Raw genomic sequence first — 21,832 nt, 5'->3', positions numbered from 1 at the left:
TATTACTTCTAATCACACATAAAAGGACAAGGAGGTTTATACTTATACTGTATGGCGGAGTCCCAGTTTGGTGAACAAGTGAGGTCCCTGGTGGATGTCCAAACTGCAGACTGTGTTTTTAAGGGAGTCCATAAACCATGCAGGATTTAGTTTCGCTGGAGGAATAATTGCTGGTCTCAGTCAAGATGGTATCCTCACGATTTTTGCGACACTTTGTATCCAGTTTTCAGCAGGTGGTGGTGTCCCAAATACAACAGTTGTAAATGCAGTTACTTTGGTTGGACAGAAACATGGACCAAATCGAAGCCGGCTTGGATAGTAAATGGGAAACTCCGTTAAATCCTCCAATTTGTCCAAAGAGTAGGGTCAGCAGGTGCTTCCTAACATGTTTCGTTGTTACCTAGCAACTTTATCAAAGGATATACCACACAGCAGCACCTCTAATACTAATTTACGCCACACAGCTGAGCCCCATTATACATCTTATGCCAGACAACAGAGTACATCTTACACCTTACACAAGACAGCAGAGCCCCTTATACACCTTACACCAGAGCCCCTTATACACCTTAAACCAATCAGTCGAGACCTTAGATAACTTACATCAGACAGCAAAGCCTTTTATATACAGTACCTTATGCCAAAAAGCATAGTGTGCTATACTGTTATATATCTGTATGTATGTTATACACCTTATGCCAGACAGTGGAGTTCCTTATATTCCTTAGATCAGCCAGCAGAGCCCCTTATACACCTTATACCACACAGTAGAGCCCATATTGCACCTTACACCAGACAGCAGAGCCTCTTATACACCTTATGTCAGACTGCAGAGACCCTTATACACCTGGCAATGGCCATTTCCCATCATTGGTCACCCCTACTATATAATATAATACAGAAGCTTATGGGCCAATAAGAGCCTGCGGGTTGGGGGTGGAGCTAAACTTAGCATCCTGGCACTTTGTAAAAAAATAAATCCTTGATTCTGCATCATTGATAGTGGGAAACCATCCATAACTCCCCCATCAATGGCAAAAAGTATTCAAGGTATCTTATAGACCATTTACAATTTTGTATCATCGATGGTCGATGACCATCCCTACTCTGAAAGTCTCATATCAAAAGTGGGTAATTGTGGTCCTGTAACACATTAATGGGTACCGCTTAATATAGTACAATAGCATAATTACCCATTTTTTGTCAGCAATAGCTGGAAGGAGCCTCTAATTGGCTTTTTAGTTACTACACACAGAGATAATTTTGTGTATACTGTAATACAAAAGCACGTTGGCTCTTTAGCAAATGCAAGGCCTATGCCCTGATAGGAATATGAGGGTTCATATTATAGAGGATTGTAATATCCCAGTGCGATAACATTAGCAACATAATGAGCAACATAATGTTTTAGTGAATGTATGTCACATATACTGTAAATCTGCACTAGTGACCTACATGCACTTCTCAGCACCCAAGAGATATGTCTCTGGCATGAAAGTAGATAATCATAGTCAATAAACAAATAAAGCTCCATTAAAATTCATCTTTTAATGCATTTTCCCTATGATTGTTTTAAATGCCATAATCTTTAGGAGTGTTGTGAAGCTTTTATGGAGCATTTTATGATGGAAGCTGCATTATATTGCTTCGACATAGGAACTTTTTGAATGCGCATCTTGGGGAAACACAGAGACTTAATCTGTTTTGTCATTTTTATTATTCTGCTTTTGAAATTTCACAGTCACTAACATTTGTGATAAACTTCGCCTACTCGCGGCAGTGAGCTTATTACATTGCCATCAACTTTCAGCAGCGATTGTTCAGGTAGTCCATAATTTTATATTTATATTTAATACACACAAGCACAAACTCGTTTTTGTATCTAAAAGTATCTCTTTATGGTCTCTTACACTTGGCTGTTTTAACAATAGTATAACTCTTTTAAATGTAGTATATTTTACATTGTTTGCAGCCTCTGACTTAAAAATTTGCAGTCTCATTTATTTAGCTGTATAGAAGTCATGATCCTATTTTATCTGTTATGAGACTATTTCATCCAATATTTCATATGTATTACCAGCTATTTACAGTATAAAGCGAACACATTCCGCAGCGCTTTACAGGGAATATTTGAACATTCACATCAGTCCCTGCCCCCAGTGGAGCTTACAATCTATATCCCCCCTACCACACACATTCATTTTAGGGTTAATTTTGTTGGGAGCCAATAGACCTACCAGTATATATTTGGATTGAGAGAGGAAACCGGAGTAACACACACAAGTCTGGCATTCCCCCCATCAGGGCCATCTTAACGTATGGTCTTACTGGACAGCTGCCATGGGGCTCTCAGAATTTGAAGATGCAACCTGGGTCGGAGACATTTGTCCTCCCAGGTCAGTGCCTCCATAGCTTCTTGGGAAGTTGATAGTCAAATCTGCCTTAACGTTGAAAGTATACTGGATGGGGTAATAGATATATAAAACATACTGTAGTGTACAAATTGAAATACTCTAAACTCTCTTGATCACTTTTGGACATCAGAGGGAGCCACAGCTGTAGGACATAGAGCAAGGAGAACGTGCTGCACAACCTGCAATTTGTGAGTCTTTGAACAGTGGGTGGAGCCTAATGCAGGAGGGTTTTGGGTGCTCAGTTTGAATACACCCCACCCAAAGCTAATCTCTCTGCACCTGCTAAATATGCCTCAACTCAGTTGCTTGTTTTTATGCTTAACCTTACGAACATAAATCAGACCCTATAGGTGGATACACATTTAGATGATATAACATCCAATCCAGTGGATCGGACCAATATACTGTAGGTCGTTCATCACATTTTCTGATCTGGCAAAAGTGCATGCAGATCAGAAGATATTTGGAATAAAATCATGTTTCTATATGTAACCACTGAGTGATATATTGTGTGCTATATCGTTCATTGTGTACATCCCGATGTATTATTACATTGGTCACCCTGTTGGCCGACAGTCACTTTGCTTAGTGTGTACTCAGCATTAGTCTCTTAGCCGACATGCATTTAACTACACATCAGCCATCCTGTGTTTGTTACATCATATGCCGCCCATTCTACTCATGAGTATAGTGGTGTTATCCTGAAATTAAAATGTTTTAAGATTTGGAGTTAATCTATCTAGTTATATAAAATGCTAACGACTCCTCACCTCTATGAGGTGAAGTACTGCAAGTGACCACTAGAGGCCACTCGATGGACAAAATTACTCCTTTGTCAAAATGAAAGTCAGCACGGTCACACTTCAAAGTGAAAGTACGGTACTTGTTTCCTAGAAGGGCGCCCACGATTTTTATCTTAGGCATCGCAAGGAAAAAAATTGCGTCGGTCGCATCGCATGCGGCCAAAAAATCGCATGCGATGCGACCGACGCGATTACCGCGATTTTACATAGGGAACAATGTTAAATGGCCCAATTGACCCAATTTCACATAGGGAACAATGTTAAATGGCCCACAGACCCCAAATACCCACCCTGAAGTGTGAAATGACCACCCCAATTGTTGACGCCACCCCACGATCAACGTCAACCCGAAGCGCAGCGAGGCCGCGAGGGGCGGCGGTATGCATCCTTCGACCTTTTCATACCCCCACTATCCATGTCGGCGTGGAGCTGAGAATAGAAAGTGTGGCGAGCACAGCGAGCCACCGCGTCCGAAGCGTGGCGAGCGTACACGGAACACGCTCCCGAAGCGTGGCGAGCGGACACGGATTACTTAACATGTATTCCGCTGCGCTCGCCACGCTTCGGGCTCGTATTCCGCGTCCCCTCACAGGGCTCGCTGTGCTCGCCACGCTTCGGGCTTGCCACACTTTCTATTCTCAACTCCACGCCGACGTGGATAGTGGGGGTATGAAAAGGTCGGAGGACGCATACCGCCGCCCCACGCGGGCTCGCTGCGCTCGCCACGCTTTGGGTTGACGTTGATCGTGGGGTGGCATTAACAATTGGGGGGGCCATTTCACACTTCAGGGTGGCTATTTGGGGTCTGTGGGCCATTTAACATTGTTCCCTATGTAAAATCGGTAATCGCGTTGGTCGCATCGCATGCGATTTTTTGGCCACATGCGATGCGACCGACGCGATTTACATTTTACCATGTATTTCTATGTAAAATCGCAGACATCGCATCAGTCGCATCGCATGCCATTATAATGGCATGCGATGTACATGCGATGCCCACGATGGGGGGCGTTCTAGGAAACAAGTACCGAAAGTACATAGCAGAAGCCGCCATTTTGATATTTTGTTAGCTATTGAAGCTATGACTAAGAAAATGTGTACAATAGCTTCCAATGATACGTGTATTGCACCCGATTAATGCTGTCATAGCAGAGCCAAAATGCTGGCAATTGAAGTGGAGGTTTTAACAGTCACAACTATAAATCCAGTGCAGAATTATAATATCTGGGATACTATTCTTCATGCCCAGTATGTGCAAAGTACTGTAAAGCGGAAAAGTCTGTTGTAATTGGTTAAATGGACTAGTGTATTGTGAAGCAGAGAGAGAGGAAGAGAGAGAGAGAGAGATGTATATTTTGTATTTATAAACAAAGGCACTCACAGGTGACTAAAATAAAACCTGTGAGCCTGTTTTTAAATTGAGCCTTTACTTCTTATTTGGACATTAAATCGACTGCACACCAAGGATACAAATCTATTTAATTTCGGACCAGCTAATAAGGAGGATTTCCAGGTACCATTTAATCCTACTCAGTTTCCACCATTTCTAACTTGTGGACCCCTTGCATAACAGCACCATTGAGTTTGTTTAAATACGGACAAAAAATCTGCCTGGACTCCACCATGGCAGCTGGGTATTAGACCGGATTCCTATGTGGTCTTTTCTCCACCTGGAAATATTCGTGTGGAGGTGCAGTATATCAGTACTTAACTGTTTATAAATGTAAGGCTCATTTTATCCAACATGCATGCTAACAAATTATAATTTTTATTTTATTAATTTTAATTGTATTAATAAAACTCTTGTTATACCTAGCCGTGGTATTGTTCTATACATCAGTATAACATAGGCGCTGTTCTACCACTTTTTCTTTGACTAAAATAAAACGTATCTTATGGAAAGTACATTTTGACCAGAACACAACCTGGAATAATGTAATTGTGCTGCATCTCTAGGCAGGAATGGTAAAGGGTAAACACAGTGGGGGAAATTTACTAAGATGGGAGTTCTATTTCACATAGGATGTTGCTATGGGCAACCAATCAGATACTATCTTTTATTGTGTAGAAGGTGCTAAATAAATAAATAGTAGATTCTGATTGGTTTCCCATAGCAACATCCCATGTGAAATAGAATACACATCTTAGTACATTTCCCCCAGTATGTTATACTAGTTCCAACAATCCTTTATACAGTCTAAACTCCAATTACTTTTTCTGCTGAATCATTTTTTGGTCTGTAAACGAGACATTGTGAATTCACCCCATGCTCTGGACTCCAAGACTTGCCAGACTTTTAAATTCAATGTAATTGTATTAAAATTAACTTTAATGCAATGTAATTTTTATGGCAATCTATGTTTTATGTTAATTTATGATCCGAAGCCTGCTGTAGTTTTCAGTTGTTTACGTACTGTATACTGCTGGTGCTCAAGCATCTGATTGTTAGAGGCGTGCATATTCTCTAGGAGCTACGTAAGCAGGCAAGATTTAAGACTGAAAGTTATTTACAGGAAGTCAGTAGAACAGTGAGAGGTCAGACGAACACAAGCTTATCTTGGCTGTTCAGCTGGTATTTTCTGGACATGCACATCCCACTTGCTACTGAAGAGGCCTACAGTATGTGTCTCTGGAGATCAGTTCAGCCTGCAAGTCTAAACTCAAGCCTTGAAGTGCGATGAGGTTAGCATTGTTTCTGCAATCATGCGGCATGATACGCAAATGATGCAATTGCACTGGCCACTCTTTTGCGCGGCTTCGGTTCTGCTCATATTAGCATACTGTATAATCATAATTGCATACTCTTAATCATTGGAACAGGAGTAGTAAGAGCAACCGCACCTGAATGACCCCCAAGCAGCCTAGTTCAGATGTGGTTGGAGTTGCTATCACCATTGCTCAGTGGCAAATTTTGTAGTCAGTCCCACATGACAACACTGCATCCTTCTTGTTGGAACCAGTACCAATTCCAAAGCAACCACAACCTCACACCCCCCCCCCCCCCACTCCTCATCACCACCACAATCTAGTGACCATCCACTCCCTCCAGTTATAAAATTAAAAAAAAAAATATTAATGATAAAGAGAAAACATATTACATTATCTGGCCAATGGTCTAACGCTCTTATACAGGACATGAGATAGAGCTGTATGGTAATGCATCAGGAGCGTCTATAACAAGCAGATACCTCCTGCTACAGTAGTGATCCAAGATGGATCCTAGGACTCTGATCACTGAGATCCCTGGCCTCTTTCCTGCCCCAAAACAGCAGTTTACACACCTTTGCTTTCACAAACGGAGACCATCGCTGCCCTGGTGTAGCATAATAGATCACAGACTGCATGATAGAAACATAGTAACATAGTAGTTGAGGTTGAAAGAAGACATACTGTACGTCCATCAAGTTCAACCTTTTACGGCACCTGTTATAGGGTGTAAGTATAGATGTTAAATCCCTGTTTGAATTTTTTTCTTTTTTACTTTGATTTCACTTTGGGCTAAATAATGTTTATTGGTTGTACCCCTGGATGTTTTTCATCCAATAAATGCTTGTCCAAGCTTAATTTAAATGTATTTTTTGTGTCTGCGGACTTATTCTGAAAGAGTTCTGTACTTTTACTACCCTGACCATAAAAAAGCTTTTCCTTCGGAGGGTACGAAATCTTTTCTCTTCCAGCCTGAGCACATGCCCACATGTTCTAGTCTCTTACCTCAAAGGTGCCTGACAGTTCATTATACTGTATTGTCCTCTGTTATATTTGTACATGTTAAGCATGTCTGTCTTTATATGTCCCTTTTTAGCATAACCACTCCTAATTTGGCTAATCTGTCCTCATGCTCTATTTTAATGAATCCAACCCTTTTATTAGATGTTGCCCTTTTCTGGACTTTTTCTGGACATTTCTATAATGTTCTTTTATGTAGTGAGGAGCCCAAAGTTGTACTCCAAATTCTAGATGAGGTCTAACCAGTGCCTTGACATATCAGAATATCCTAAAAAAAAAAAAAAACAACAGCAGCAGTCCCCTCTCATCTATTAATAGGTGAAAATCACACTTCCGGTTCCGGCAGCGGCATGAGCAGTCGCATGTAAGGGAGCTCCGCTGCCCACCGGCTCACACTAACCTTTTTCACGGCTAGAATAGCCTCCAAAAGCCGCTGTACCAGCTCCCACTGCCCCCGACAAGACGCAGACCCGCATGGAACAGTTCCTGGACAAAATGTCCGGCTCCAGGATCCGTGCCAGCAAAGCGAAAACGCCAGCACCTGCCACCTCCAAGATGGCGACCGCAGCAGAACTTACACATGCGCCCGCACAGAAAACATCCCCGCTGCCTCCCCGGACCAAGCCTCCTTCTCCCCCGGCAGCTGATAGCTACACTGAGACCCAGCAGCCTGTCTCCCCCACTCCAGACCGCAAGGTAACACCACAACCTGACGATGCGGTAACATATGGGGATATGGTGGGCGCAATAAGGGCAGCGATGGCCCCCCTGCTGCAAGACCAAACTGACAAAATTAACAGACAGCTAGCGCAGCTACAGCAGCGGGTAGCAGAAACGGAGCACAGAGTTGGGGAATGCTTTCAGGACGTAGCTGAGATGAAACCCTTGATGAAACAGCACTCCTCAGACTTAATGTACCTATATAACAAGGTGCAAGATCTGGAAAATCGGTCCAGAAGGCAAAACTTGCGCATCATTGGACTGCCAGAGTCATTAAAGGGAGCAGACTTGTTCCAGTTCATAAAGATCAAGCTGCCAGAGCTACTTAACATACAAGACCGCTGCTCTGACATGGTGGTGGAGCGGGCCCACAGGCTAGGACCACTGAGACCCCAAGAAGGCGCGCGACCCAGAGCAGTCATATTTAAAACGCTCAATTATCTTCATAAAGAACTCATTTGGACAATGTCCCGCAGACACAGAGACCTCTCTTGGGAGGGACACAGAGAAAGGAGTTCTCACCTATCTGCTCCAAGCTCATTAAGCTGGAGAGGAAGTTCGCCTTAATGTACCCAGCCAGACTCCGGATTTATGACGGCTCCTCATTCAGAGACTTCATGTCGGCACAAGACGCTGAATGCTTTCTGAGAGAAGAACAAGGGCAGAACCGTCAACACTCCCATATGTCTGATTGCGAGTAACTTGATCCCTGAGTTAATTAACTCCCCTCTCTTCTTGGTTTACACTTTGTATTGCGGATGCTCCGGGACGAAGAATGGCCGGCACCTATGTGTACCCACACTGACGGCTAAGAACTTGACAACCCGGCGGGGCCGTTCCACAGACTGCTCAACTAATGGTTTGATATTATGAGCTAATTGAAAAAGTCGACAATGGTTCTTTCACATATAGGCTAAATGTTTATTAACCTAGTTTTGTGTGTGAGCTGAAGGGCGTAGGAGTCTACGCAACAAGTTGTAAGGTGAGGTGTTCCTTTCTCGCCACATTTATAACGGAAGTAAGCCCTTAAGGCACACAGGTTACAATGCCCCGTTGTTTCCTCCCCACCCTCCCCACAGACACCCACCCTCCCCCCTAGTCCCACCCTGGAAAGGTAGACCAGACCGGCTGTTCTACGCATTTAGCCATCAACGCAATTGTTATTATAGTAATGCTTATTCACCTGTTCTCCAACTTCCATGGCACTTAACATAGGAAGCTGGAACGTAGGTGGGATCAATTCCCCAGTTAAACGAAAAAGGATTTTGGTCCACTTGAACAAGCTCCGGCTTGATTTGGTGTGTATCCAGGAGTCGCACTTGCTACCGCAAGAAGTAGTTAAACTAAACTTGATGAAGTGGAAGGTTCTAGCGAATTCCTCATACACATCAAAGGCGAGAGGAGTAGTTATTTTAGCCAAAAGTAATTTAGATATCGAGGTGATAAAATCTGTATCGGACCCTCAGGGCCGATTTGTTCTATGCCAGCTGAAATGTGATCAACAAGAATTTGTATGTATAAATGTGTATGCCCCAAACCAATACTCCAACCCCTTCTTCAGACAACTGATTACTATCATGACCCCTTTCTTACAGCTCCCAATGATACTATGTGGTGATCTTAACTTAGTCTCATCCAATCATTTGGATAGACAACAGCATCACACTTCTCCTCGCAGACTCCCTAAATTTGGTATCCCCCAGTTGTGTGAACAAATGCTAATGTTAGATTCTTGGAGAGTGATGCATCCGACGGAACAAAATTACTCCTGTCTCTCTGCAGCCACAAATAGAATGTCCCGTATAGATTATATTCTACTTTCACACTTCCTCCTCCCCAAAGTTGAACTAGCTGAGATGGCCCCAATTGTTTTATCAGACCACGCAGTGGTACATATTAGACTACACCTCTCCAAGAGACCAGACACTACTCCCTCTTGGAGATGCCCCCCAGCTCTGGCATCTTCAACACATCTCAGAACAGCGGTTGGGAAGGCCTGGGACCACTATGCTAGGGACAATCATGAAACCGAGGGAGCGGATCCCCTGCTGTTCTGGCAGGTGTCTAAAGCCACATTGAGAGGGGAATTGATCTCCCAAATGGCACATCTAAAAAAGAAAGTGAAACTGGAGCACTTACAAGCTCAGTTAACACTTGGAGACGCCTTCCGGAATAACAGGATGTCCCCCTCCCCTATCACTAAGAATAATTACCTATCAGCCAAGCGAACATATGAATCCACAATAGAAAGGTCAGAATCCATATATTCCTTCGCCAAAAAGGCAAGGTTTCATAGATTTGGAAACAAATCGAGTAAAATGCTCTCCTCACTGTTACAGGGACAGAGACCCCCTGCGACAATACGACCACTACGCAGACCGGACAATACCCTGACGTCATCCAATGCCCAAACAGCCCAGTTACTATGTGACTTCTATACAAATCTATACTCTAAACCAACCTCTGACCAATCCAATGCTGACAAATTTTGGGAAACCATTTCACTACCGCAAGTTACCGACACCGAAGCAAGACTTCTGACCCGAGACATAACCGACCTAGAAGTAGCCAAGGCCATATCGGGACTTAAATCCGGCAAGGCCCCCGGTCCAGACGGACTCACACCTGACTATTACAAGCTTTTATCCCCTAAAATAGTTCTGACCCTTACCAAAGTATTTAATACCATTCTGTCTTCCCACACGACCCCTGACCATTTTAATTCGGCAACACTCAGAATAATTCCCAAGCCAGGTAGGGACCTAGCCTCCCCCAGCTCTTACAGACCAATATCGTTATTAAATATTGACTATAAGCTCCTAATGAAAATCATGGCTGAACGCCTCAAACAAATACTACCCAGGCTGGTCTATAAAGACCAGACAGGATTTGTCATGGGCAGGAGCTCAACCACTAATATTAGGCGAGTTCTGGCAGCGATCCATGCTTCCCAGTGTGCTGTGTCGGAGGACCCGAAAGCCATTCTTTCTTTAGACGCAGAGAAAGCCTTCGACATGGTACACTGGGAGCATCTACACCACACGTTGAAATCCTTTGCCTTTCCGGATGTCTTCCTTGAATTTCTGTCATCAATGTACGAGGGTGCCTCCTCCAGTATCATTTGCAATGGCCTATTGTCGGAACCCTTTCCTATCCAGAGAGGCACAAGACAGGGGTGTCCCCTCTCACCACTGCTGTTTGCCCTGGCCCTAGAGCCATTGGCCATACATTTAAGAACATCCCCAGAATATCAGGGTATCCGGGTCCGCAATGTGGATCTCCGGGTATCCCTTTTTGCGGATGATATGTTATTGTTCCTGTCCCACCCACAATATGCCATTCCATTGATATTTGACACACTACATAAATTTGGCACCTTCTCAGGTTATAGAGTCAATGTGGACAAATCGGAACTTCTGATTTTAAGAGGCACTCCACCATCTTTCCCCCTCACTGACAAACTACATTCCATCAAAATACAAACGTCCCACATTAAATATTTAGGCATACAAATTACAAGCAAACTGTCAGACTTATACAAGAAAAACTACCCCCCAATTCTAGTAAAATCAACTAAAACACTACAGGACTGGACTTCTTTACCCCTTTCCCTCCTGGGAAGAATAGAAGTTGTTAAATTAGTGATATTCCCAAGGATAATGTATCCAATGCAAATGCTCCCAATAAAAATACCCCCCACTGATGTCAAAACTTTAACACAGGCCTGCTCTAAATTCATATGGAATGGAAAAAAACCTAAGATTTCCCTGGCTAAACTGAACCTCTCCAAACAAAATGGAGGCATGGGACTCCCGGACATCTCATCCTACTCTTGCTCCCTACTGGCTAGAGTGGCAATGGGATGGCTACAAGAGGTAGATTTGTATTCCCTATATGAATTAGATAGTGCCATTTTCTTCCCATATTCGCCCAAAGCTCTCATACACCTCCCGAAAAAAAGTATCCCACCTCAAATATATAGCAACCCCCTCTTCCAAGATACATACAATGCATGGCACCACGTATGCACCAAAATAGGTCTAAACCCATTAATTACAGAATGGATGCCCATTTGTGGTAACCCTCTATTCCCACCCGGCATCAAAAGCCCAATCTTTAAGAGACTTGAAAACAAGGGACTAAAACTAATTTCCCAGGTATTTGATCCAGGAGGAAAAAGCCTTTCTTTTTCCTCTCTTAAAGACAAATTTGGGCTACCTAGCAACGCTCTCTTCCCTATAATTCAAATTCAGCACTTCGTGCAATCTCTCCCAACACAAGACATCTTACTGTCTTCTCAATCAACCCTCCACACTTGGGCAAATAAAATACAAAATGACACTTTTCGAGCTAAACTGATATACACTGAGCTACAGGAATGCGCTATCCTTACTCTACAAGACAAAACAAGGGACTCGTGGCTACATGACATTCCATCCCTCCAAACACCAGACATATTTAAGCATTATGAGTCGTCGATGAAAATTTTACAATCCTCAGCCCTCCAGAAAACCCATTACAAAACGATACATAGAGCCTTTATGTCCCAGAGACAGAGAAGCCACTTTGATCCTGAGGAGTCAGGTAGAAGCCCTAAGTGTGGATATCACTTGGCATCCTTTTTCCACAATTTTTGGGCCTGCAGCCACATTAAAAAACTCTGGTTTAAAATCCTATACTATATGGAAACGAAACTCGCCCTGAAAGTCCCACTCCACCCCATACCGATACTTTTCTTAAACTTTGACCCATGGCAGCTGAAGAGTGATCAAAAATACCTTATACCATTTTTAACTCTATTCCTCACAACAGCAAAAAAGGCCATACTGAAGTCCTGGATCACCAGCCACAAACCCAACCTAACAGATGTAGAGGAACTATTAAACAGCTACATGACTTGTGACAGATACAACAACATTCACTCCAACCAAACACTGAACAAGTCTTTCTTGAAGAAATGGGAACCATATATTAAAACTAAACCCTTGGATATCCAAAGTAAAATACTGGAATCCCTAGACCTGCTACCACATGTTGACTAATAGCACTTACTACACTTTGGAAGTAGGGCAGCGGACGAGGAAAACCTCTCCCCCGGCATACAGGTGCTCTTAACCAGAGAATCCCCATGCCCCCTCCCCCCCCCGTGACGCAGAAGACCTGATACGTTATATGTATACCCTGTGACTAGCCCCTCGACTGAGAAGTTCCACCTCTAACCGCCCACCTACGTATGCTATCCCCTCAACAGATGCAGAACGCAACAAAATCATGACACTTACTGCAACACTCCCTACAGCCTCTCTACTCCCCCCCTCTACCCCCCCTTCCTCTTCCCCCCCCCACCCCGTTACAGTATTAAACTTTTCTTTGTATTTGCACTATTGAATGGATAACAGTCTCAGATTAGACAGTCACCCAAGCACAACTTTTGCCCTAGCTTCCGATTTGGAGCGAAAACACACAATTACTCTGCAGGCCGTGAAACCGCAATGCCAGCAGGCTGGCGAAACTGCTTTTTGTTCACCATTACACCAGTAGACACTCATAAACCTGCCTTACCCCCACCCCCTGCTGTTTCCCACTCGGATTACCTTACCTTTCTGTAGACTGTTATATCTTTGTACAAATAAGACATGACTACTTATGGTGACAACTGTAAACTGTTTATTGCCAATGTTTTTCCGTTGCTATAAATGTTTTTTTACAAATGTGCACTATATGTTAAAATAATGCAAAAATCGAATAAAAATACTTTACAAAAAAAAAAAAAAAATAGGTGAAAATCCCCTTAAGGTGAACGTATTAGTATTGTTTAGGCCCAACCGTTATTGTAGGCTAAATCACCATATATTTTGGTAACATCAATTAGTAGGTTAATTGGTTTAGATGCCTCAGATATTTACTTAAGCAGTTCCGTACAGTCAAAGGGGTAGCATGCTTATCCTTGTATAGATGTTAGTAAAATCATGCAAGTTGGTATACAAAACTGTAATTTTCCAGAGACTTACCTTGCGGTGCATGCATTTTCAGTCCATGTCTGGCCAGATAGATAAAAAGTTAAAATACCTTACAGAATTGCAGTGAGGTAGAAGTTCCCTTGTGCCTCCCAGTTGCTGACGCTGAATGTCTTTATTAGGCAAATTTATCCGGAGTATAACACCAACTGCTAGGACACAGAGTTCTGAAGGTACAGGATGTCACTCTTAGTATGCAGAAGAGAAAAGGTGGGTAGATTGAGTTCTTACACGTTTCCCCGTCTGCTATTTCAACAATTCTCTTTGAGGAAGCCGCTGATGCTCACAGCAGGTGGGGAAATGTGTAAGAGCTCAATCTACCTAGCAGTTGGTACGAAACTGCTTAAGTAAATATCTGGGGCATCTAAACCAACTAACTTACTAATTGATGGTAGCAAAATATATGGTGATTTAGCCTACAATAACGGTTGGGCCTAAACAATACTAATATGTTTGCCTTAAGGGGATTTTCACCTATTAATATTTATTTATTATTTATTTATTTACAGTTTCTTATTTAGCGCAGCAGATTCCGTTGCGGGTGACTGCTGTTGTATTTTATTGAATAAATAATATTCCAAATTCTGCGCAGTTTTGTTTCTCCCATTGTTTCTTTCTAAGTTGGGGCTTGTGAGCAGTCCCAACAAGACAGCGGCATTATTTGGAATACTTGTACTTCTTCACAAGGAAGGAGGGTGGGGTAGATGGCGCTGTGACCTGTGTTGGATCACTAGCAGCTGCTGATTTATGTCGGGTTTGTCAGGCCCGAACTACACAATACCAAAAAGAAAAAAAAAAAAACAGCAGCGCTGGCTAAAAAGTATGGATTAAGAGAAGTTAAAATAGCATAAAATATATAGTAAGGATTGGACTGATTGTACAGTTTCAAATCAATACATTTTATTCACTAATGTGACCAAAAGATACTGGTAAAAAGTGCAAAGGGCTATTCCTGGGGGATTAAATTGCAGTGTGGGACTGTCCGTTCCTATTATGCCTGGGGTCAGGACCGTATAAAGTGCAAATGTAAACAATGAATTGGGTTACCGTCCACCTGTAGACATAGGGTTGGGGTGTATGGTTTCTCTCCTTGGGACTCAAGGCCCGAGTTGGAGTTTGGGCCGAGTCACCGTCCAGAGTAGGGGAGACAACCAGAGCTGGTACTCCCAAAGATGGTGCTGTGGTCCTCCAAGATGGTAAGTAATGTCCACGGTTAGGTAGGGTCCAAATGGGGTCCAAGACTGGTCTGGAACAGTCCGAATAAAAGTGGGGGTAGGCAACACCTGATGCGTTTCGCCGTCTCAACGGCTTTATCAAAGGTGATGTGGTAGTGTGTCTGAGGGGTTTTTATACCAGACTAGACAGGAAATAGATTGGTCACATGATACACAGTAAAGCACATAATCGGTCCAATCCGTATAAAAAATATAATAAAGGAATGGAGAGGAGGCAGAAAAAGACATATAGAATTGATTCATATTTATCTGGAAGCGTTTATAAAATTAACCATGGTATTATAAATAATAATAAAATAATCGGAGGAAATAATTCATTGGTGGACAGTGGTCACGGCACGGAAAAGAGTCAGATTTTCATTGGTTAGATAAATGGCATTGACTCACTATAGTGTCCCCGTATTGGTTGAGGGTGAAAGGATGAGGAAGTAGGGCAAAAATCTATGTACTAGTGAGGGCGGAAGTAACGTGTCCGTCTGACTCATATAATAGTTGTAGACGGCTATGGGACACGTCCGGTCATGTGATCGCGAGGTGTGCGTGCGTAATGACATCACGCGTCCGGCTTTGTTGTCCGGAAGAGTTGGAATAGATGTACCATCACATGACCGGATGGTTGGCTGTTCTCTGTAGTCCGGTCACGTGTTTGGGCGGAAGAATGGCATTCTCTCCGCACTACGGTCACGTGATCGGGATCACTGTGTATTTGTTGCTATGGTTATCCATAACAACAATAGTAATCACGTAATGGAAGAAGTACGCATATTTTAATGTACATAGAGAATGTGGCAGAGAGAGGAGCATGTTTTTATATTTATATTTATATTTGACATGGTTATTTTTATTATTTTTGACTAATAATTGAGTATGACACCCCAACCCTATGTCTACAGGTGGACGGTAACCCAATTCATTGTTTGCATTTGCACTTTATACGGTCCTGACCCCAGGCATAATAGGAATGGACAGTCCCACACTGCAATTTAATCCCCCAGGAATAGCCCTTTGCACTTTTTACCAGCATCTTTTGGTCACATTAGTGAATAAAATGTATTGATTTTAAACTGTACAATCAGTCCAATCCTTCCTATATATTTTATGTTATTTTAACTTATCTTAATCCATACTTTTTAGCCAGCGCTGCTACTCTTTTTTTTTCTTTTTTTTTGTATTTGAAATACTATATGATTGAGTAATTTAAAAAAAAAAGTATCGCCAGAATTATTTAGCGTTGGACTTTTTGCTCTTCTGTTAGTATCTTGTTGGCCTTATTGGCCACCATAAGGGTTACGGTTAGGCTGAGGGAGGGGTGGGTTAGGATTAGAGTAAAAATGATCACTGGGATCCATCAGAATGAGGAATGTCGGAATTCCGCTACCAGGATCCTGACCGTTGGCATGCTGTATACCTTCTTAAACATATTAACAATTCTAGATTTTAAATTGCCCTGTGGCAAGTGGTATTAGACTGTTAGAGAATACACTAAAGTCCAGTGAAGTATAATGTAACTTCTGTATAATGTGTAATTCAAATGCACAGTCTGGACCCTGATTCCTAGAGGAGGAGGTGGGGCGGGGCCCACAGAGGGTTTCCCCAGTTTCCCTCTGGGACAGTCCAACCCTGAACACACACCCATAACTATGTAAATGAGAAAAGATTTGGGAAGATCTTCACATACAGTATCTAACTAGCCTACAGTAGATTAATTTTATGTTTCTAATTTGTGGCATGTCTTATGTACAGTATATAACATAATAGAATTTAGTGCAGCTAATAATGCCAATGAAAGTACAGATACCATTTTCATAACAAACAACAAGTGCTCAACGCATTTATAAAAAAAAGAACAGCAGCTGTTACTGTTTCTGTGTTTGGTTGGTGGAGGTTTCATGGATCGTGTACTGAGGATATATTACAAAGTGGATCTATGGAGGGAAAGTGTTGCTCTTGAGAATGGACCTGATCATGTATCTTATGTTATGTTCAGCTGTAACTGGTTGTCTTTAACGGTTTATTGGCACCCAACAGTCGTGATTACTCAATGCACTGTCCTGTTAGAAGTCTACCAACTATTAGATGGCTTAAGACAATTGCATGCTGTCTTATTTCAAAGGTACTCTACGCACAGGTACTATATAATGTGTATATATATATATATATATATGTATATGTGTTGGTGGTGGTCGGGTGGATGGGAGCGGGGCGGGGGAGGGTGATGGAGTAGATCCAGATAAACAGTTCCATTATGGCAGAGCTCCTCCTGTCCCTAAATGTATCCACTTATCCACTTTGTGTTTCTGTTTTGTTATGCAGGTTTCTATTTAGCTTATTTTGTTTATACCATAATGTATTTTCTTTCATTGCTGTTTGTAATTTTTTGTTTACATATGTCCAGCAGCCAAAGTTTGACATAGTTTGGGATAAGGGGCACCTCCCCTTGGAAATTGAATGAGGTGTCCTTGAAGAAAGACCAGTCTGGCCAAGCTACATCTGTAACATACTTGCCACCCGGTCTGTAATATGATATGCTCGACAATAGCTGATTCGGTACTTATGTATTATCTGGGCTGCCGATTTTTTAATTGTATGCCTTAACTTAAGGCATACAATCAGACGCGATGCGATGAGCTATCGCATCGCATATGACCATATCGCATGCGATGCAATGCGATGACCCGATTTTTCCATAGAATTCAATGTTAAAATGGACTGAGTCCATTTTAACATGGAATTCAATGGGAAAAAGGGGTCCTTTTCATACCCCTACTATCCAAGTGGTCATGGAGTTGGATATAAACCTGTGGCGTGCGTAGCAAGCCACCGAGCCCGAAGCGTGGCGAGCGAAGCGAGCCCCACGAGGGGACGGTATTCTGTGTCCCCTGGCGGAGCTCGCTACGCTCGCCACGCTTCGGGCTCGCTACGCTCGCCATAGGTTTATATCCAACTCCATGCCCATTTGGATAGTAGGGGTATGAAAAGGACCCATTTTCCCATTGAATTCCATGTTAAAATGGACTCAGGCCATTTTAACATTGAATCCTATGGAAAAATCGGGTCCATCGCATCGCATCGCATGCGATATGGTCGGATGCGATGCGATGCGATGGACCCGATTTCAAAATCGGCAGCCCAGTTAGTGGCCTCCAACTATGCTATACTGTATGTGCATTTATTTATCCAATTAACACATAGGTATCTTATGGAAAGGAGGTGAGCAAGACATCAGGGCTATAATGTTTAGGATCATTTAGAATAAGGTATACCCAAAACAGACATAACAATTTCAAAACATTAAAGTTAATCCATACCTGACATAATCTTAATTACAAAATAGAACCACATACAATACATGATCTCCAATTGGTGACTGAACAGAATTCAGTTTGAAACATTACATGGGAAGAACAGGCTTTGTACCATGCTGCCATGTATTATACAATATGAAGCAACTGATATAAAGTCAAAAGTTGTTCTCAGCATTTCAGGTTCTACTGTTATTTGAACAACCAAAATCATTTCTCAGTGATTCCGTTTTAGTACCCACTGTATCCATCTGGGACAAAACTGCGATGGCCTTTCGGAAGTCACCAACTGTGTCTTCCTTTTCATCTTATCATATTTAAAAAAAGATTTTAAAAACATTTGTTATTAATATCTTAGTTTTAAGCAAATTCTTTTATTTATTTTATGTGCAGTACAATTTGTTTAATATGAATGACTTGATATCAATTTGAGGTACATATTTAATTTGCTAAAAAAGAATAGAAAACAGGTTGAAATAGATTGGTTTTAAATTAGTTTTATTTTATTGTATTTTATAACTTATAATAATAATAATAATAATAATAATAATAATAAAAGTTTAAAAACAAAACCATTTGAATTATCTACATGCAACAAATGTTGCGTTCCTAAAGTCTATGATTTATGAAACTCTGTCCTACAATGTACACACAGAAGAACGAAGCTGACCAAACTTCTGATGAAAATCTTCCTCAGCACGTGTCAACGCCTCTTCGTCAATGTAGACAGCTGGTCTTCTTGAGGCAAGAAAGTACTGCACCTTTCGGAGACTCCAACCAATCACATACATGAGAAAACCACATACTGCAGCAGTGGATCTTCCAACCCCTGCGTTGCAATGAACATACACTGTGTGGCCATTTTCCAAAAGCCCATACAGGAGATACACAGCTTGTGGCAGCATCTGAACTCGACCTATTCAAAATAGAAATAAAGTACAGTATTAGCCCAAAAAGTTTACACAATTACATTATGGCTATTATAACTTTTTGCAAAATTACTTTAAATAAAATGTCAATCATGCTGCAGTTATGGGAGGCCTGTGAGTGACCATGCAGTACTTAGGCAGAAGATCTGCCTAAAGTGATACATGCATTTGTATCATTGGATTTAGACTACTGCAATCCCCTCTACCTTTGTCTTCCAGCTAAAGAATTACACCGATTACAGCTGGTACAAAACACAGCTGCCACAAAACACAGCTACCAACCAGCCCTGTCACAGCCATATAACATCCATTTGCTACTCCCTCCACTGGCTGCCTCTAAGATGGTGAATACATTTCAAGATTGACTGACTTAACTGAATTTCAAAGCCCTATATGACCAAGGCCCAAGCTACCTGAATCAGCTTCTGGTTCCATACTGCGCTGCACGAGTATAGCACATGCACAATACTTCGTAAAGGCCTATTTGCAATTTTCTGAGAATTGCGACTAAACCTGAATAAGGCCCTATGTATATAATGGTGGGTGTGCAATTATCCGCAATCATTGATCACAGGTAATTGCTTTCACTACCCAAGTATCCCTGGTATGGCACAGATTATCATATATTTATTTTCTGCTACTTAGGCAGGCCCATTCCAGAAGAAAACAGGACTGTTTTACATGTACATGTGGTAGGGAATATAGATTGTAAGCTCCACTGTGGCAGGGACTGATGTGAATGTTCAAATATTCTCTGTAAAGCGCTGCAGAATGTGTGTGCGCTATATAAGAAACTGTTAATAAATAAATGAACCTGTGTGTATTCCTGATTCATTTTTTTTGGGGGGAGAGGTGTCCCTATAGGATAGCACGAAAAATAAAATATATCAAAAAGTCATTTGAGTAAATTGGGGAAAAAATTGTCGCCACCTCTAACTGAATTCCTCTCTACAGTATATCTGTAAAGCGCTTTGAGTCCTGGAGAAGAGGGATCTATAAATGCAATTATTATCAATATTGTCCACATGCACAGAACAGGTCCTATGTCTGCGCAGATGGAGGAACATTAGATTGATATGAAAAACTAAGCATTGACGTACTAATCAGAATCAGGCCTTACATATATATACAAGGAGAGAATGACTTATTTTTGCATTCTTGACCACATGTCTCAGAAGTGGGGATTGTCTTATCCAGCTGCCAACATGAAAACTACAGTTCCCAGGCTTAGGCTGCGTACACACTTTGTGATTTTATGGACAATTTATTATTACGAGACAATTTGTAGAGATAAATCATTCACATTCTATAGTGTGCACACACTATTTTCTGGCTCCTGTTGGTTGTAAACAGCATCCCATACATGCAGCTCAATCTGAGGAGATCATCAACAACAGCACAATACTGGATGTGGTCACTGACAATATCTTTTGAAAGATTGCACAGTATGTACACACTATATTGTTTATCCAGGATTTCCAGGTAAATCAAGGAAAATTGATGACATTGTATCATTTGCACATTGTAGAGTGTGTACCCAGCTTTACACATGTACCCAGCTTTACACATGAACAATATAGCTAAGTCATCAACATGTAGGAATTATGTGATGTCTTTAATCGAAATCAGTATCCTTATGTGTGTGTGTGTGTGTCATACTTTTGAAAACTAGTTTCAGGGAGATTAGAGTTGGTAGTAGAATATTGCACAACGCCCCATTGAGGGGGTGTTTCATGCTCCACCCAAAGGGTGTGTCTAGTTTCATATATGGAGAGATTGTAAAAAGAGATTGTGACGTGGAACCTAGAATCGTGGGTGTGTACTGCTACATCTGAGAGTAATATTTTATTATTACTTAGTCTTACTGTATATAGATGTAGATGAGCTCCAAAGCAGTTAGTAAGAGCTACTATACTGTTATACTGTGTGTGTGTGTGTGTGTGTGTGTGTGTGTGTGTGTGTGTGTGTGTGTGTGTGTGTGTGTGTGTGTGTGTGTGTGTGTGTGTGTGTGTGTGTGTGTGTGTGTGTGTGTGTGTTTTCCCACATATCTTACCTTTTCCTGAAAACTATAGATCCATACCTACAGCATAACCCCAGTAAACCACATTGTGTCTGATCCCCAAGTATACAGATGCATATTCCCTGTGGCTACACACCAGTAAGCAATAATAAATGTTTGGTAACATTAATTTACAGGAAACATTATTTCTGTTACACAGAAGAGAAAGCTCCAAGATAATTCTTCAGAAACAACATTCTAATCTTTTATGTTTCTTTGATATTTTGCCCTCTTTCATTTTTAAAAAGTCATGGTTCTATAGCCTGGCAAATGAGGTAAATTGCTCTAAATAAAAAGTAATTTCTTTTTTTAGTTGACTGGCACATACCACTGAGACAAAATGTTCAAGAGGAATGATCGATGCTGGCATTGATTTCTTTTTTATATGCTCATTAGGAAGGGTTGAAAAAAGCTAATATGTTTTCATGTCTTAATCACCAACAGTTCCAGTTTGATTTAAAAGTTACTGCACAGAATTTCAAAATTTAACTTTATCGTTCTGTTTCCCTAATGGAGGCACAAATTTGTTTTAGGAACTTTAATATAAATAGGAATCTTGTTTTCATGCTATGGTATCAATGTAGACTCTACAGGCGGTAGATATGGATTCATTGCTAGCTTTGGAAC

At 41.6% G+C, this 21,832-nt stretch overlaps 1 protein-coding gene across 1 annotated transcript in view; it reads right to left on the bottom strand.

Moving 5' to 3' along the window:
* Positions 1-18,743: 18,743 nt before the first annotated feature.
* EPM2A (EPM2A glucan phosphatase, laforin) overlaps positions 18,744-21,832 on the bottom strand; it is a 62,737-nt gene continuing 59,648 nt past the window's right edge. Inside the window, exon 5 of the mRNA XM_083176130.1 lies at positions 18,744-19,133. Coding sequence (XP_083032256.1) covers positions 18,856-19,133 — 278 coding nt within the window. The 3' untranslated portion in view covers positions 18,744-18,855. The remainder of the gene's footprint in view (positions 19,134-21,832) is intronic.

The sequence above is a fragment of the Crinia signifera genome, chromosome 3 (assembly GCF_055691185.1).
Source record: "Crinia signifera chromosome 3, ASM5569118v1, whole genome shotgun sequence".
In the NCBI taxonomy this organism is placed as follows: domain Eukaryota; kingdom Metazoa; phylum Chordata; class Amphibia; order Anura; family Myobatrachidae; genus Crinia; species Crinia signifera.
This window is presented reverse-complemented; position numbering and strand designations above follow the sequence as displayed.